Source organism: Alligator mississippiensis, chromosome 2 (assembly GCF_030867095.1).
Source record: "Alligator mississippiensis isolate rAllMis1 chromosome 2, rAllMis1, whole genome shotgun sequence".
Lineage (NCBI taxonomy): Eukaryota > Metazoa > Chordata > Crocodylia > Alligatoridae > Alligator > Alligator mississippiensis.
The window spans coordinates 33,635,844-33,655,729 of record NC_081825.1 but is presented as its reverse complement, the minus strand read 5'-3'; the positions used below and the strand labels follow the sequence as shown (position 1 = coordinate 33,655,729).

At 39.1% G+C, this 19,886-nt stretch overlaps 1 protein-coding gene across 10 annotated transcripts in view; it reads left to right on the top strand.

Annotated features, from left to right (window-relative positions):
• The window catches only part of LDB2 (LIM domain binding 2), a 351,914-nt gene that overhangs the window by 322,714 nt on the left and 9,314 nt on the right, over window positions 1-19,886 (top strand). For 5 of the 10 annotated variants that reach the window (XM_014607750.3, XM_014607744.3, XM_014607748.3 and 2 more), the window contains 2 exons: window positions 14,673-14,796; window positions 15,888-16,039. In XM_014607750.3, the coding sequence (XP_014463236.1) occupies window positions 14,673-14,796; window positions 15,888-16,039 (276 nt within the window). The remainder of the gene's footprint in view (window positions 1-14,672; window positions 14,797-15,887; window positions 16,040-19,886) is intronic. The other 5 variants (XM_014607746.3, XM_019479976.2, XM_019479995.2 and 2 more) reach the window with 2 other exon arrangements.

The following is a 19,886-nucleotide window of genomic DNA, read 5'->3' as shown; positions in this document are numbered from 1 at the left end:
CCCTATCCCGTAACTCAGAGCAACGGTTCTGTTGGACCTAGTGATCCAGGCTTTCCAAGAACTGGGCCCTAGTACCATATTTTCTTGTATGCAGCACACCGCAGAATAAGATAAGCACCTTGTTTTTGAAAAGCAGAATAAAGAAAAAAGATCTTTCCTTGTATTAAATAACTGAGTAGCAGGAGCTAATCTTCTCCTTATTGCTCCCTGTGGATCACACAGAAAGCTACTTTTGCTTTTGCTCTGCAGAAGCCTAAGTAGCAGAGACAGTGGTTACTGTATTTCCTCGCTTATATATACACTCCAATTTCCAGCTGTTGGGGGGGCAGGGGAAGAGTTGGTATTGTATATGAGAAAATATGTTATGTTAGGATGCTGTATCTTGTCTTGACTGGCAGATCCACCTACCCTAAATCCCATCTCTGTTTTTGTATAGATCCTCACAGAACAGCTTGCGTACACTGTGTACAGACAGAGGAAAAGTATTGATTTGGTATATCTGACTGGAATTCTTAATAGAAAAACAAACCTAACGTGCGTTTCCCTTATGACTTTTGTGGATGGGTTTCTGAATTCACTGTATTTGATTTTTTGTTGGCTAGAGATATTGGGCCTGAATTTTAAAAGGTAAACAACCTGAACTCACAATTTTGGGTCTGCAAATAATGTTGCCCATAATTGGGTGTCTGCAATTAATTGTCAACCCAAACAATAGCAGATCTATATCTGCCTGCCTGCAAATCAAGTAGGCAGATGTACAGATGTTACAGTTTGCAGGTGCGGCTATCTGTAGTGGTAGAATATTTCAAAACCAGAATCCTGTTATTTCAGTAGCTACCAAAGAGATTTGAAATGTGTCATATACACTCCCTCTCCCAGGTACACAGAAAGCTCTTGAAGTTAACACACCTTTAAGCTGAGAAGTCAAATAAGATTATGCTCCTGTATATTAAGTTAATGTTATGAAAACGTTAACATAAAGGTTTAGGTACAGTATGTAATATTAATTGTTAATGATTATATTGTTATGAAGATAGTTTAGAGCAATATTAATGCAGGCAGTATCAATACTTAAAAGCATCATTGGCCAACAGTGATAAAAAGCTTCAGTAGAGGATGATCTATGACTATAAGCTTTAAATATTCTCGTACTTTAAAGTCATTAATCCTTACTTCCTTTGAATACATTTAATTAAAAAGTTCCATTTTCCAGTAATTGCTGTTTTTATATAACTCCAAAATGGAATTTTATTGAGGCACAAGGTCTTTTATATAAACATCCATCTGTCCACACTGGGGTAAGTCATGGAGATTTGGTGAGAAATGGGGAGATTATGGAAGAATCTGCATCCCTGAAAGAACTCTGAACTTTTGTCCTCCGCAGAAAGACTTTGGAGGATTTTTGCTTTCATAATTTTGTTACTGAACACGTAGATTGTAGAATCAGTGCAAAAGAAAATCATGAAACAATGGATTAGCCGCTAGTGGTGGTGCTTTAATAGTTTATAAGGAATGGCTCTTTTTTTTTCTTGCATGTCAACCTCAGCACCGTGAAATATCATCTGCTTCTCATGTTGTACCATTTTATTTGAAAGTAGAATTAAGAGACCCTCAGTAATGTACACAAAACAGTATCAGACTGAGAGATATTACAAATAAAATGGAAAATATGTAGGTATTAATACAGCTGGCGCACAAGAAATATGAAATAAACACATGAAAGTTTTTCAGCTTATTAATCATTCTGTTTTCAGTGGTGTTTTTACTTTCATTGCTCTAACATCTAACTACAGTTCATTGGCTAAAGGCCAAGCTAGCTTTTGCACTGGCACATTACCATGCAGTGTAGTTCTGTACTTCTCTTCCATTTATTAATACTGCAGACTTCCTACAATTCAGTCTAAAAATAGAACTGGTTATGTGAAAAACACTGCATTTGTGCCTGAGCTGCTGTAGAGAAACAAGAGGATATTATATGGACTGGAAGATATTCATGACACAGAGCAGTTAGCTAGTTATACCTAGGAAAAGACTTCCTTTCTGTGTGGTTGTCCATAAGATTATAGTTGCTATGTACATGCAACTCTGTACAGATGGATGTGTTGCACGTGTGATGTTGCCTCCGTTTGTATGAATCCATCTGTATATCATGCCTGTGTGAGTGCGTTTGTAAGAGAAGGATAGTCTGGAAACCTGCATATAGCAAAGGGCTCAGAACCACTGCATTCACAATGTTACTTGCCCAGGAAAATATTGAACTCCTGTATGGTCCATAAGTTGTCACACTAAAAAGCTTGACACTGTACTTAATGCGCTGAGACTCATAACAGGCTACACACCTTATACACACACAGATGAAATTCCTGTACACTTTGCCATAAGACCAAGTGATATAAGAAGACAGACTCTAACATCATTACTGGCAACAGAGGTAAGAGATGATGAAAATCACCTGCTCCATCAACTGTTAACTGAAGACCCAAACAGATGGAGGTTTAAGAGGCTTAAAAGTTGTAAATTCTTTGTACATCATGTCCACAAGCTCCTGGAAGACATTGGAGATGCTGAACCAATCCTATGGGCAGCAACAGAGTAGGCTGATCCCTGAGAATCAGCCAAATGTATTCCCCAACCAAGTCCCCCATTGGGCATGACCTCAATGGAGAAGCGTGGGTCAAACTGAACAGACTGAGATCTGGATATGGACACTTCAAAACAACACTGTTCAAGATGAACAGCTTGGACAGCCCCCTGTCTGAATGTGGTGTCTAGCAACAGCACGGCACTTAATTGAAAGCAACAATCTTTACAAATGCCCAGACAGGGTAGGTGCAATCTGACTGATATTACCAGACAGTGGCTAATAGACTTGAAAGTTGATTTCTGATGCCACACAAAAGAAGAAGAGCAAAATGTTAAAAATGGAGCTTTAAAAAAAGGGAATGCCATATAATGATGTTTTTTTTTTTCCAGTATAAATAAAGTGATTACATGTGAGCCATATATTTTGAACTGCCGCCTAACATTAAACAGTAAATTATATACTAAATTAAAAACTGCTAAATGTTTAAGCCAATGTTTCTGTCAGGTGTGACCTAGTTGATCCATCTGTCTTAAGTATTTCTAAAGTGCCATTTGCTGTCTGAAGAACATTTCACAAAGAAAACATTCCTAAAGTTATTTCCAAGTTTTAATATGCTGCCACACTTAGAACTGTCAGCACTCAAGAACAATCTGTAGACCCTTGATTTTTTTATAAGACTGTGATTTGTTTTGGATCAGCAAAAGCTCAAGCAAGACAAACAACATTCCAGAATCCATCTGAACTGAAGAGAGCTGCCAAGGACACAGGTGAAGAGAGATAGTGGATGCATTTTATAGTCAAAATGAAAAGCAACAAAACTGATAAGGTCTCATTGTTGCACAAATAGAAAAAGCTAACAGTTTGCATATCAGATGTATCAGGTGTTAGGATTTGACTCAGAACTGCTGAATAGTAGCTTGTTTGCCTTTTGGAGAAATTGAGAGGAAGGAAATGTCATGCAGCAACATCACACATGATAGGGATGGGAGATGGCAAGCAGGGAAATAAACCTTTCTCAGGCTGTTTCCTAAAGATACTGTTTGAACTTGGTTTGCTGGTTGGTCATTATGCTGTTTCAATTAATAAAATCTGGACTTTGCAAAGAATGATTATAGAACATTTTTAAAATGTGCATAATTCTGTAAAGTGTTACTGGTTTGATTTTAACTTGAGTGTTTTTCAAAAAAATAATATTAGATTTGTAGAGGAGATAATAGGGAAAGAATGAACAAGTTGTAAGCAATGCTGTTCTGGAATTGCTGTAAACATGAAATCAAAGAGTCAACAGGATAAACTTTCCAATAAAACTAAACCTAATTTAAAATTGCAAAGGCATTTTTATGTATGCTTTCAAAATCATTAAGAGCTTGATTCTGATTTCAGATATGCACTGGACAAAATATTGCTTAGTGGTCATTGTCCATATGTAAATGCTTCTGAGATGAGAATCGCACAGTGTGATAGTTTGCAGCAGGCTTTTCCATATGGTGAAGGCATATGTCTGGCAGCATCGCTGTTGTTCTTTGGTGAGCTTATCTGGTCAAGGATAGGGCTCAAAGTGTTTGCTCTCATGGATAGAATACCAAGAAGCTCAGGTACATGATGGGAAAAGGCTAGATTTTTAACAGGAAGGACCATAAGAAAGGGTTAGATATTGAATTATTCACACTGCAGTTTTTCACAGATCTAAGAACCTAGTGGAGCCAGGGAAGAGAGGGGACGTTCTGAATCTAGGCAGTCCTTTCCCTTTGGCTAGTTGGGCTATGGCTATAAAAAATCATTTGTCTTTGCCAGTTAGAATCCAAGATTCTCTTGAAACCAAGCACCTTCAATTTACCTGATTTGCCATCTGGGAATAATGAAAGGAGCCAGGTCACCTTCAGTGCTAGCATTTGGAACAGACAGTTAAGGGGACATGACCCTGGCTGGTGCACACAACTTGAAAAGCTCAGACAAATGAGACAGTGGTGCCCAATGAAGGTTTTTTGGAACCATCCCTCCATTGTGTGAAGCAGCGACTAGAAAAAAGGGCAATATCCCAGCAGTTAACGACAGGACTTTCTTTTCATGATTGAGTAACAAGAGAAAGGGCAAGCAACCTCTGATGCAACGTTTACTGCAAAGAATTTGTAACTAATACAAATCTATTAAAATAACTAAATAAAAATTTCAAAGAGAGAAACAGTTAACACAAGCAATAAAAGTCCCTTACAAACACCCAGACTATGGATCAAAATAGAGAGATTAAGCAAACCAACAAGTAAAGTAAAAATATTATCAAACGCATTTAAAAATAGTCACTGGTAGGTCCAAAACACTTAATATCCCTCAAGAGAAAAAGTATTGTAAAACAGGATTCATCCTAACGTATGTCATAATGATGGGGGTACTGAAGAGCAGATAGCTAGATAGATAAAGCAGATGCCAAACCACATAGATTAGGCAGACATCTCCTCAAACAGCACGGGCATGGCAGCTCCACCGGAGATGGACAGAGGAGAGTACATCCATCTAGGTTTGCATTCATGAAATAGTATCTGGAAGAAGCTTCATGTTGTTCCTTATTGAGCTTCTTAGCTCACTCCAGGTTTTAGCAAGGCTGCTTATGTCCAGCAGAAAGAATACTAAAGTTAGTGAAAGGATGTTGGAGTATATGACACAAGCAGCAATTGTAGCATAAATCCTGTAAAGAACTTTACATTGAGTTGTCATCAAAGACCAGGGTGCTTGGATGTTGACAAGGCATCAACGCATGTCAGCATTAATTATAAAACTATCAGGAAGTTTACACCAGCAGGCCCTTGACCACAGAAATATTGAAACACCAAGCCCTTATGTTAGACAAATTCAAGGGAGCTAGTGGCCAGTGAGCCTCCATCTAGCATACAAGGGAGGAGGCTTTAGGAACAGTAAAATCCTTGCCAGCACAGGATCATGTTGTTCATACCATTGCTTGTACCACTGCTTACAAAGACAGGATTAATGACAACAAGAACTGGAAGTGTAGTCACGTTCCCCTGCATTGTTTTTGAGTATAATAGAGGAAAGGGCAGTACTGGGTGTCAGTAGCTGACAGATATGCTAAAACATTGCAGTACAAACAGTAATGAGAATTAGTAGCAGCTCTAGTCAATATTGTATTAGGAGTTAATTCTATTATCTAGATGTCCATAAAGTTTGTCTAAAAAAATATTTATTTTGTTAAAGCTTTGCCCTGTTTGAAATGAATGCAGCTTCTTTCCATTTTCACTGTTACTGAGAATTGAAATGGCTGCTGATACAGAGCACAGTGTAAAAACATGATGAGCTATGTAACTTGGGAGCAATTGAACTACTGAATACTGCATTATTGAGAAATCATTCCTTACCACTGGGTGTTAGTCGGAAACTGGAGAGTCCTAGACCGGCATTCAGGGCAGAGCATGGGATGAATAAACATAACTGAGTAATGAGTGCTTACCAATAAAACCATGATGGGGAAACAGGAGTCTTGTATTGTCCAGCTAAATTATACAGGGTCAGCAGCCCAGGGTAATGTGATCTTTAATTCCAAGAGCTTTGTGCTGTAATTGAGCTCCTAGTGTTTCTCAAGTAACAAAATAATGAATGAAAAGCCTAATAACTTGTTAAACATGCATCAAACAAATCTTTGAGGACAAAAGAGGTGTATTTCTCCAAAGCTGCCAGTGGCAACCCTCAGGGATCATCTCAACAAAATCTGCATAACCCTCAAGAGGCATATGAGAGGCCACAGGAAACTATCATCAGACATGTAGCTCACAGCCCCTAATTCTCTCCTCTCTTGGTCATCTCTTCCTTTTTGTCTGAACTGCATAGCTGCCTTTTCACAGTAGGGACTTAGTAGTTTGTAATGGTACTGTTTATACATGGGATTATATTTAAATAATAATCTCAAAATCCTAATCATCATTAACACTGTAACTCTAGTTCTGTTGTATAACCACAAGTTTTGGATGCTTTTTGGCTCACTCTTAAAAGTAATCACAAAAACAAAGGCTTGTCCTTATCCTGGAATGGTGATTCATTAACTGTATCCAGAGCCCAGTCCCTTTTCATAGCCATGGGATTTGTCCTTCAGTGAAGAAGATGTTCAAGTTCTATTTTTTTTTTTTTTAAGAATAAAAATATCTCCTCCATATGGCAGTGAAGAACCAAGTAAAAGCTGCTGTGAAAGCTTCTTGCTGAATCTTCAGAAAGCCTTAAACAATAGCTCTGAGAGATATGAAGGGCCCTGTTTATCTTAGTGAAGTTTTATTCTGTGGTTAAAGATGAAAATGTAAGACAAATTTGAAATATTTTCATTGCTTAGCATTTTACCAGCAGGGGATCATCATCAGCAAATGTGCTGATCCCATGCTCCCAAACTGCTTTCCAGAGACCAAAAGCTCAAATTGCTCCTTTCCTGTGTACCAAAATCACTATCTTCCTGCCCACCCCCTGCAAGTAAGAACTATTGGACAGATTAGAAACTGAAAATGTGGGGGCAGCAGCAAGTAAAAGGAAATTAATAACGAAATAAACAACAAATATTGCTGTCCGATTGAGCAGTCGTTGGGAATTTTTACTTCACACATCTGCCCTGCGCACAACTGTGCAGTGTAGAAATAGCCAAGCTAGGTCTAACCGAACTCGCTTGGGTACCAGTAGCACAGAGCTTTGTGCTACTAGGTGCAGTAGCACAGAGCTTTGTACAGGCTGATTTACCCCACTTCTCATCAGTGTGCATACTCTTAGTCCCCAGAATTCTTCATAAATATACAGTGAGACAGAATTTATTCTGGATGCAGAAAAAAGTGAAAGCAGGTGCCAAGGAGAATAGTGACAGCAGATATCTGCAATATACTTATTTTGGGTTAGTATTCATTAAGTGGGAAACATGCCTATAGCTGACCCACTGAAACACAGTCATGAAGGAGAGCCAGATTTGAGGTGACATGCTAGGCAACAAGAGCTTAGAGCAAAAAGAAAAAAAAAAAAGACCTCAAGAAACTTTCCTTTTGATTCATGACAAACCAATATACTTTTCATTTATGCTTAAATCTTTGTAATGGAAACCAAAAGGCAGTTTTTAAGGTGAAAATCTTCTACATTCATATGTGAATACTCACAAACACAAACATCTTGAACAGTAAATTGTGCAAGCTGGCTTGTGAATAAAGTAGCAATAAATTTCCTGTTCCTATAAAATTTCCATTCTTTAATTTTATACAAGAAAAAATTACTTTTTTGGAAAACAGTCAAAAGTAGAGAGACTTAAATTGACAGCTAAGCTTTCCTTCTATGTATTACACTATACCAAATTCAGGACTGTGGCCAGGTGCTGCTCTTTCAGTACATTATTGTCATGTGAATGTATACAGTGCCTTCAGGTGACACTCAAAGTTCATTTTTGGGTATGGTTTTTCCTCCAGTGATGTAATAGTACCCACATTGTGTGAAACAGTTGTTCACAAATACCTCTGGAGCTCTGAACAACTGTGCTTTGGAGATATTATGCCTGAAGTTAAAATTTTCAGTTGCACTGGTGAAATCCCATGCCGCTGAAGTTATGGGGGCCAGAATTCTACTCATGGATTAATTAAAATGAAAGCATTCTCTTTCAAACATACAAAACTGCAATGGCAAAACACACATTGGACTGTGACTGTTGAACTTCAACATGAAAATTGAAGTAAATAGTGTGTTCGGCTTTGTTTGACATTAAATCAGAGGCTTTGAAGATCTTTAGCCTTAAAACAAAGCATTCAGCCGTATACAAATTGCACAGCCCCCTCCAGGTGTAATTTCATTGTCTGAATCCTAACTTGATTTTGACAATGAATAATACTTAGATATAAATGGGGTTTTGTTACTTTTATGAAGAGTTCTAAATCTCTGAGGTGCTGCTATTCTACAGTTTCCTCAGTTTTCCAGTGATTCTCTGTTGGAGAAAAAGAGCAGATATTAAAGCGTTAAAGCTAAATTGCAGTAGAACATCAAGGGAGTCTACAATTGTTGTTTTATTTCAGAAAAGGCTAATATTGCACCATCAAATTCTACGCAATTTTCTATATGTCATCTCTGATGAAATTCTAAGTCAGTCCATTTTCCATGGTGATTAATGGAGCATTTCTTTATGAGGGCATAAATTATAAGATATAGGAAGATTAAGTCCTCCTTTAAAACTACTGGTTTTGGTAGAATCTGGAAGTTGTTGCCTGACTGGTACCTACTCACTAAATGCATTTCTTGCTTTAAAGGTACTGGCCTGCTGATTATGTTCATTTTACCACATAAGTATGATTCCAAATCCCACTGCATTCTCTTTAAAATGCAGATGGCATTGAATGTCTGAAATGAATGCAGTTCTTTTGTGTCTTTAAGCAGTGGGAAAAGTTTCTTAGCTGAGTTAGTTCTGCCACCTGCAGCTCAGAACTGGCAGAACTGCAAGATCTTTAAAAAATTCAGTTATGTGTATATGGAGGAATAAGCTTAGATTAGAGAAGCTATAGACAATCTGATGGAGAAGAGTGACTGAAGAGAGTTTGGGGGGATCAAAATCAGTAGTAAGAAACATACATTAATCATAAACAACAATAATGTGAAAGGAGACTTTCCTATTAGCCCTTTCTTCTTAGCTGTTGTGCTATCACAGTGCATTGATGTTTCCAGTTGAGTACAGGAAATCACTAAGGGAACAACATTCATGGGGCCAGATCCAATTTTATAAAGTGTGACTGCTGTGTCCTCTGGAGCCAGACTTGATCTTTTACTTGTAAAGGCAAATTTGGGTCCTGCTATGTTATTGAATCGATAATTAACATATTACATGGGCCTTCATATGGACCCACACACTTGAAGCCTTTACTAAAACCTGCTGTGCCTTTAGCACCCCTTCATGGAAGCTGCTTTTTAAAACTTTCTTCTTTCTTGAACCTATAATGCTAAACTCCTCTTCTAAGAAAAATGTTATTAAAAAAAATCAAGAAGAGTGCATTTAACCCAAGTAACTGTATGACTGTATCATTTTAATCTTTACTTTACCTTTCCGATGTCCCTCATTCTCTTTTATTTTATCTGAGATCACTATCATGTAATTGGATCAGTGGGGATGGACCAAAGGTGCCTCCTGGAACGTTACCAAAGATGCTAAGGTGTGCAAAGGTGTGAGAGTCCAACCACAGCCATCTAAATGCATGATTAGCACCCTAGAATATAACTTCATTGTGACAGTTCCTTCTGTCAGTATAAAGGACTATGTTCTGTTACAGCTCTTTATAAATTCTCCTACTACTCATAGTAGTATTACCATAGTGGAACTGGTTGATAGGTGATGGTGATAGCCTGAGTATAAAAAACTCAGTAGAGACTATTATATTTACCCAAATCCAAGAACACTAAATTTAAGACCCCCCCCCCCCATTAGATTCTGTACATGAAAATTTTACAGATTTGCAAATCCAATTATTGGAGGGTCATCTTAAATTTCTCCCCCCAACTGCTGCAGTGAGGAAAACCATGGCAGGGGGGGCAGGCAGCACAGGGGTGGGGGTATGAGAGTTAAGTGGTCTGACTCCTGCCCCTTCCCACCAACACTTTGCCCGCTGCCACCTGTGTCCCCCGGTAGCTGTATGCCCTTTTGCCTGCCCCCCCATCATCTGCCCCCCTGCCCCTTTCCCACCTACCTGTACCCTCTGGCACCAGCCCCCTCCCCTTTCAGTACCTGTACTCCCTAACACCTGTCAACCCTCCTGCCTGCCTGCCTGTCCCCCCACTGCCTCTGTCCCCCACTACCTCTGCCTGCTCACCTGCCCCCCATCGCCCCTGCTCCTCTTCTCCCCTGTCACCTCTTATCCACTTGCAACCCACCCCCAGCTTACTCTCTGGCCCTGGCTCTGGCATGACCAGGCTGGAGCTGGGGCATGGCCAGGCTGGAGCTGGAGTGGGGCTGGTGTTGTACAGGAGCCAGAGGGTAACGGATAGTACTGGTGGGCAGGAGGTATGGGCGGGGGAGGAGGGCCAGGCAGAGATGGGGAGTAGGTGGTGGGGCAGAGGCAGCAGGGACAGAGGTCAAACAGCTACGAGAGCTCTGACTCGAGCCCTGGGTCAAAGCTGCAGCAGCCACCTGCCCCTGCCCCTGCCTCCTTGAATCCAAAAGAAGGGACTTTATTTCCCATGTTAAATGGGGGGAAAAACCTTGTCTTGGTTTTGAGTAAATACAGTAATACAGTAATTATAATACTCTTAGAATTGTTTGTGTTACACGTGGTTCTTTTGGTGGTGGCTCAGGAATGCAGAGAAACTATATATATTCTAAAATGTCATAAGTTCTTCCACATATTGTATGCATTAAAGAAAAAATATGTCTTTGAAAACAGATTATGAGCTTGTCAACACAGGAAATCTCTCACAAAGCATCTTCATCACCAAAAGTCCGTATGAAGAGCTCTATTACTACGTATCCCTGCAGAAGTATATTTAAAGTATGGGTATTTTTCCTAGTACTAAATATTTATTTTGGGCTATACCGAAAATGCCTGTAGATATAGTAATTCTTTATTGTTCCTACATATATTATGAGCCTTAAACATGGATTTTTACATTTAAATACCACCCAGTACTCTTTAGAAAGTTAAAACGATGATTTTTAAAAGACACCTAAAAGAATGAGATCTGTTGGGAATAGGCAGTCTAGCCAACATGCTGTTTTTTATTTAAATGAGTAAACATCTCTGTATAATCATTATAGGAAAGCGTGTTGTTCAAATGGTGTGTCTGAATCCTGACTGCCAGGATTTGTGCTGCTTTCTGGCAGCAAATGGTGGCAGATAGTTTAGAGATACCCCTGAATTAAATGTATTTTGTCCTTACACTTTTAACCGAGCTCTTTGCAGGGACACAGATGCTGATTGTCACTGGCAGATTCTTCAGGTTTAGGATAATTGGGCCATGATTCCTTTGTTTGTAGGGATTTGTCCCTTGAGTCACTTTAGATTTCAAATGGGTCTCAAAGGTCACTAAGAGAGACTGAAAGATTTAATATCAATCATTCTTAATCCTGTTCTTTTTACATTTGTGTCCAGTTCACAGTGAGCTGGAGGTATTTTAAATGGACTTGTCACTACAGAGCACAGTACTCTTTTATTACTCAGGCATCCAGAAGTGACCTTACAATTTGCAGGGTCTAAGACTCTAGTGAGAGAAATTGACAGAGAATTTCCTGGCCCAGAACCAGAGGCGGCGTTTGGGCTGGTCTGTGAGTTGCTAAATAGTTGGGACAGGAGGAGTCCCCCATCTCAAAAAGAACAGCGCCTCAGTCACGTCAGTGCTTATGCACAAGAGCAGACATGCAGACATGTCTAACTTCTGTGCTCTTCAGTCAGTTTTAAAATTCTGTGTGAAATCAAGTACATCATAGGTAAGGTCATCACTTAAGAAACTTCTAGATAGCGACTGTGTAATTTTACAGTTACAATGCTAATGCTTCATATGTATACCTGTATGATGTAGGTCTTGGAAGACCCTGAAAGGACTAACCTGATTTTAGAGAACATTTAAGTAGTGACCCAAAGAGAGAAATATTTGGGACCAGTGTTCTGTGGATTATCACAATTCACAAAAGGCTGAGCAGGTGCTTGTAGGTTTTAAAATAAATTAAATAAGAACCCAAGGCACAAAGTCTCATGCAGCAGAAACTGGATCCTGTGGATAATTATACTCTAATTAACTGAAGAATATTATAATGTAACAAGGCAAAATCTGAGTAAATCAAAGGCAGTAGCAGACAATTCAGTAGCAACTGTCTGACAATTAGATTATTCTACAGCAGTCTATATACACGGTCTCTCAGGAATCAATGACCCGATTTCTGTGGTTAGAAGAATATTCAACCTCTTGAAGCTGCTCATTCTGCCCCAGTGTTCCACATTATCTGGATTTTTATAGCTGGATGGCTAATAAGGGACTCATCAGAAGATAGAGCCACTACTTAGCAATACTGAAATACTGAATTCTTCTCTCTGGTCTGCATAGCAGTTCTCTGATCGTTGTTCCGCACTTTCTTCAAGCCTGGAATCTTTGTGCATGTGAATTAGAGGGGAATGCATGCCATGAGAATGCAGCATACTTTGATCTGCTTTGTAGCTCAGAGAGAAGAATTTACTTCTTGTCTTATGAATGTATACAAGCATGAATGCAAATCATCGGGTGGTAGAAATAAACATGAGTTACTCACTCAGCAAGACATACTAAATTTATGAAAGTGGGACTGTCCCATTCTAAACAAAGTAAGTAACACTTGCAGTTATTTTCCTTACCCAATACACTAACAGTTCCCTTCTGACTTCTAATCATCAAGGAAACATTGAGGTTTCATTCAAAAAGCAGATTTTAAAAAGCACTTCTCTTCTGGAAACTGGCTATAAAAGTAGCCCTGTTGGTTCCCTGCTTATTATGTGTCAGCAGTTTCCGTATCAAATGGGCTCATCTCAGAAGTAAGGAAAATTTCCCCCCCCCTAAATGCCAACTCTTAAAACTTAACCTGGGATCTAGGTATCAATCTGAGTTCTTCCTTCTGACATATGATGACCAGAAAAAATATTCTGAAGGCCAAATTAAGCCCTCTATTACATGACAGCAACACTGCAGCTTGGCTGGGACTGATTCTGTGGTAATAGACAAGATAGAACAGAATACAGCTTCCTCCCTCTCAGTTGAGCTGTATTGGGTGTACTAACATTAGCAAAGATCAGTGAAAAATTACTTGAATTATTAAATGAGCAGATATATGTCAGTAAATGCATAAGGAGCAAAACTATTTGAGGAAGAAGAGCTGTACTTGAAGTCAGATTTTCAAAAGTGTCCATCAACCACAACGGGATAGATTCTCAAAAGGGCCCAGTTCCTATTCAGGTGCTTAAATAAAATGACTAGACTTTCAAAACTCCCATTGTGCACGGTGCCAGGAGGATTTTTTGAAGGGAAATGATCAGATTCTACAAGAACTATTTGGATCCCCACACATACAGGCAATGGTATTTGCCTGGTTTCTTCAATAATAAAGTATTTGGGCTGACTGAAGGGAAGCAGAATGAGGTTTCTCTCCTGGAAATGTCATTAATGTGTTGAGAAGAGACCCTCCTATATTCTTTTTCATAACAAGAGGAGAAGAAAATCATTTGAGTGACTGCTCAAAAATAATATCATTGTACTGTGTGAAATTACAAGGAAAGTGAAAGTACAAATATCATGTTTATAATCTGAATTAATAGGCATTCATGATGGGGATCTGGCAGATTGAAGATGATTAAGTCTACATTATTATTATACTGGAGTGTGTGTATTGTATATACTGGAGAAATGTACTGTATACTGTGGGAATCTGTTGTTATTGATTTATTAATAGTCTCAGTTTTTGTAATCAGGAATGGTAAGCTTTTTTCTCTTTTGAAGTATCTGTATTCTGAACGATCTGGTTTTTTACATTTACTCGATTTTTAAGTAAGCTGTATGCTGTTTTGCAAAGTATATATATTAATACAGATTTCTATAATGAAGTATAATTGATTCCTGTAAGTGTTTAAAGACATTTAAATTCTAGATAACTCAGTATTTGATTCTGCAGACCCACCACAGACTGAACTGCACTGTTTGGTATGTTCCTTATTAGCTAAATAGGAAAAATGAAAGCCAGAAAGAAGGGGTGCATATACACATACTAAGTCAGCCTAAAATAAAGTGGCTTAACTAAGTCAGCTTAACTAAGTCAACTTAAATTAAGCCACATCAGAGCTTAGAGCTTATACATGTCCAGCTCCTTGACATGGTGGCAGTCATTTTGGAGGTAAGTCAACTTAACTAATGTGACTCAAGATAATGCATCTCAAAGGTGTATTATCTTGCACTGCATTTAAGTTGAGATTGCTCCACAGACAGTTAAGTTGACTTTAAAAAGTTAAGCTGACTTAACTGTCAGGCAATTACTATATTTGTATGCACCTAAAAAGAGTAGCTTTTCAGTTTCAGATTATGAGAAGACTATTGCATTAAGACACTTTTAAGTCAAATAATTTTGTCTTGACTCTTTCAGTTGTGTGTAATATTGGAGCCAATGCAAGAATTGATGTCAAGACATAAAACTTACAATTTAAGTCCTCGAGACTGCTTGAAGACATGTTTGTTTCAAAAATGGCAGCGAATGGTGGCACCACCAGGTATGTTTGGCTTTCAGTATTTTTTTCTATATTCTGATTAGAATTTTTTAAATCAATATGAGAAAACTGTGCTCTTGAAAATCCACTCAGAATATCCATTTGGAAATGTCTGGGACAGTGCAAAACAGCACTGTCCTTAACAAAAACGACATGATTTTGATGTCATGTGATTTGGTGTAAAAAGTTGCAATATGATATGGTAAATATACATATTCAAATAGTTTCACTATGTGTAAGATACTGTTTAGGAAAAATAAAACAGAGATAGAAAGTAAAAAGCCCACTGGCTCCATGAGAATTCAGTTTATATACTCTAGCTTCCTGCTGTGACTCTGGAATTAGAGCTTCAAGTCATAATTAATTGGCTTGAAGTCTAATATATTTTTACTTACAGGTTTGTATTTAACCTCTTTCATCTTAAATGCAAAAATAACCATCTGCTACAAAAAATAAAAATTACAGCTATTAAAGTAGATCACATGACACATTCTAGAAGGATTGAAAAATTGTCACTTTTGTATTTGTCCAGCTTAAGACAATTGAAAAATAGGTTTAGTGGATGGTCTATATTTTGAAATTTAGTAGAGGAACATGATTTTACATACACTGACATATTACATTCTGAAAGTCTCTACTAAAGGTGAGAGCCATGACTGAGACTTGAAGTCATATTGAATGATTCTCTGATCCTTTAAATAGTCTTGACTTTGGCAGGATGATCCAAAGGTTTGGGCTGTGGGCTAGTAGAACAGGTTTCTGTTTTTAGTTCTGCCCAGGACCTCTCTGCACCTCACCTATCCCTAATAATACTTATTATAATGTTCCTTCTGAGATAGATTGATGAACACTGCTGGAAGAATAATTATTATTAATCCATTAATTACATTGAAAACCGAGCCCATTGCTTTTTGTTCCACGCAATGGTCACAAGTTTATAAATTAATTCCAGAATAATAACAGTACTAAACACGCAGCAGTTTGGAAATGGGTGAGGAAAAAAAGATATTTATTTAGTACTTACTTTTATTGTTCATTCTTTTACATGCTTTAAAAAGTCCATGATTTGCTTTACTTGTACAATTTTATTGTAGCAGAACCCACAAGACAACCGACAACCAAACGGAGGAAAAGGAAAAATTCAACCAGCAGCACTTCAAACAGCAGTGCTGGGAACAATGCAAACAGCACCAATAGCAAGAAGAAAACAGCAGCTGCAAACCTGAGTCTGTCAAGTCAGGTACCTGTAAGTCTCATTTTCATTTTAGGACTGAATCTCAGCACTTTACAGCTTTCTGCATATGTACAGAAGATTTATTCATGAGCCAAAATTATCAAGCATATGGCGAGACCTTACACAGTGTGATGTGGAATCTGCAAAATGAGAGGGAGAATGTGAAGAGGCTGTTCTGCAATCCAGTTTTAGTGAATGACCCTCAGGGAGTGGGTGGGATTAAAAATGGATTTAATCTTTTGGGGCCTGGTCCAAATCCCACTCATCTCAGAGAGAGACTTTCCATGGACTGCAGTGGGTGTTGGTTTGAGCCTTTGGAATTCAGCAGTAGGACCACAGATGGTCTCTCTTATAGTCACCAGAAACTAGATTCATGCATTAATCTGAGTTATAATGGAAACACAAGGATACCATAGCGGGACAGACTAGCAGTGCATCTGATCTAATATCCTATCTCTAACAACAGCCTTTTTCAGATGCTTCAGTGGAAGCTGTCAGAAACCCCACAGAGGTTATATCCTCCTAACTCCTATCAGTTACCAGTGGGCACCTGCCCTGCAGCTTAAGAAGTGATACCTCTTACCAATTTTTATCTTGTTACCTGTAATTGTTGATGTCCTTATAGTACATATAGCCACGTACTGTAATATGTTTTTGACCCCTACTGAGTTCTCAGTCTCAGTGGTATCTCATAGCAACAATCCTACAGGATAATTATGCATCACACAAAAAATATTCCCTTTTATCAGTGTTAAGTTTGTTGCCTGAATCACTATCTATGGATAATCAGGTTCCAAACTGTGACTGAAGTGAGTTTTATATCTGAAGGGGGTAGCTCATGCATTTTAAAGCTTGGAAAATTAATTTGACATTATAGGGACTCTAATGTTACAATTTGAGAATAACATGAAATGATTTTTATTGTATTTTTGATCAACATGTACAAAAGGAGTAGATCCTCTGTGGATCCTAACAAAGGATATGGGCCATTTGTTACCACACAGAAGGGAATTCCTAAAGAACCTAACTAGTTAAGTAAATAGAAGCACCGAACTACCTAGAGGTAGTACTAGGGGATATAAAATGGATTTTCATTCTTAACGACTGATTCAGCAAATCACTAGGTTACAGCAGCTTTTGTCTTCAGAGTATAAAACGCTTATTTTTTCCCTAGCAAATCAGACTTCACGCAGATCTCACATCCAGCGCCAGATCCCTCCTCTAATGCTGCTAGCTTTATTCAGTTCAGATGGCATCAGAAAACTGGTGCAGGAGACTACCTGGAGATTCCATCCCTCTCTGGGTGGCACAGGGTGCTGTGCCTCACTGCCAAAATGACTCCCTCGGGACATGAGCATGCATGAGAAAGTGCACCCCTGGTGGTCCCCAGATAGCACCAGGATCAGGAAGCCATTACAGTGTTTAGAGACACCTTATAACTCTTGCTTCTTGCTCTGATTCATTTCAGCCAAACCCAAATCTGGTACCCTGCATGTACATCCCTTGAGTCTTATCTTCCCAGAAGACACATGCTCTCTTGTCTTATTGATTTCAAGAGAAATTGTGCCTTTTGAGGGAAATCCATCCCTCCCAATGATAAAAAGAGACTCTGTGCAGCCATAGAAGAGGGTGAGATTTCTTTAAGAGCCCATACATTAATAATTAAGTAATAATTACAGTGCAATTCCCATTGATAGTAATGATAATTGTACAACTACTCTGATATACACAATAGTAAAATATTCCCCATATGATATTCTTCATAAAATGTGGGTGGATTTTTAGTCTTGCCTTTATTTTGTAGTGTATCATATCCATCTAGGGAAGCATAAAAGTATTTTTATATAGGTTAGACAGAATGCTATTAGATGTTCTGGTTTGAACCTATTCAGAATGTTTTCTTTTAAATTAGATATACTTTTCACTAAATATACATGTCATCATAGTCTTTAATGCATCCAGAGTCTTCATTATAGAACTGATACTATCTAAAACAGGCTACACATTGCAGCACAGGTGCTTCAGTTCTTCTTTTTCTAACCTCACTCACTAGCAAAGCAACCAGTAGTGAAGGTAAAGTTTTTACAGTTTTCATCTATATGCAATGGATAAAGGTTAGACATTGCATTTCTTTCTCCCTCAGACATACTTATTTTCATATATAGTGTCATTACTTCACAGACTAAGCAGTCTAAAACTACAGTTTGCCTACTAACAGCTCAGTTTATCGAAGTACTCTCTTTAGATAGTCTTGTTCTGCTCTTTGCTCCTGAGATGATTTCTTAGTACGTGCTCAGGATTCGAGTGCACAAAGCAGGCAATGATGACACACTTTTCTTCCTGGTGCTATTAGCTGATAGAAATGATGTAATTCCAGCCTTTGTTTCCAGATGATTCAAATGAGTAGAATTAGCTCCAGTCCTGTTTTCTTCCACATCATTTTCTCCAAGGGGAAGAATAGTACAGAGTTAGTTTGGGGGCACTCCATCCTTTTTTCTCCAGAGTCAACTCTACCAAGCAAAGAAAGTCTGTTTTTGCTATGGTCTAGTTAATTGTATGCTTCTGTCTCAGTTTTTCTTGGTAAGCAAACTTACCCAGTCTACTCAGGTGAACAATATTTCACTGTGCTGTGCTCCGTATGGGCATTCTTGTTAGAGAACATTAGTAACTACCCAGGTCAGTGTCACAGTTACAGTGGTACTTTATATGCTCCGGGTGTTTGAAAACGTAAACCACCTACTCCACGTTGATCACTTGAGCCAGAAGAATCTCTTCAGAATCAGCAATCTGGAGTATCCTGCTCTAAGCAAATGACATATCATCTTCAACCTGGGTGGTCAGAGAGCAGTCAGCACTATCAGCAACCACAGAATTTGAAACTCCATGAGGATATGGCATTTCCCACACAAACCCTCACAAATATCCAGAAAAATGTAATAATTTGGTTACAGGGCACATTATGGTCTAAGTCCTTTTTCACCTTTGCACACCTAAGTGGTACCTATGCATAGTTTGGATTTCTGTTTCTGTCTGTGGCAGAATAGGATTGTCCTGTGTGCATTCCTGCTGGAAGTAAAATAAAAGGAAAGAGCAGCCTTCCCACATATTAGCCCAGTAATTTATTGATTAGGGTTTATTCAAGGATCAGGAGACCCAGCTTCTAGGTTTTTCTTCCCCAGAAGACATTTGAACCAGCATCTCCAACTTCTCAGGCTGCTTTTTGGAGCTGGCTCACTGGGCAGCTAGGAAGAGAACAAGCTAGAAGGAAAGTGGCAGTGGGATAGCAGGCAGTAGGGTAGAAACTATCCTTCTGCTCTTTATCCATTTTATGGAAGGAACATTAAATGAGAGTGATAGTGGAACAGCTTCAACAGGATGCTGGAGAATGCTGTAGAGCAGGGTTGTCCAAGTGACAGGCCCTGACATGGTAGCATACAGCCTTCAGGCACCACTGCCACCCCTATTCCCTCCACTCTTTTTCCTGCCGCAGCAGTCAGGTTCTTTAGGCTCCCCCTTCCTTCTCCCACTTCTACTTCCTGCCTCCACTCTTGGGGGCTGGGGTGACAGTGAGAGGGAGCTGCATCTTTGGCAGAAGAGGGGGTTAGTCTGCTCATGCTGTGCATGAAAAAGCCAGCTATCTGCACTGAAGTATGGTGCATGGCTGGGAGGGGAAGGAGATGCTGTGAGTGCAGTGGAGGGAGCCAGGCTGCCTGTGCTGCACGGGGTGAGTGAGACTGCCTGCACAGTGCATGCAGCTGGGAAGCAGGCAGAAGCCGGGCTGCATGTGTCTCTGGGAGGAGCAGAGCAGAAGGCTATACAGACAGCTGGGGGGAGTCATGCTAGGCAGCCCATGGAGCAG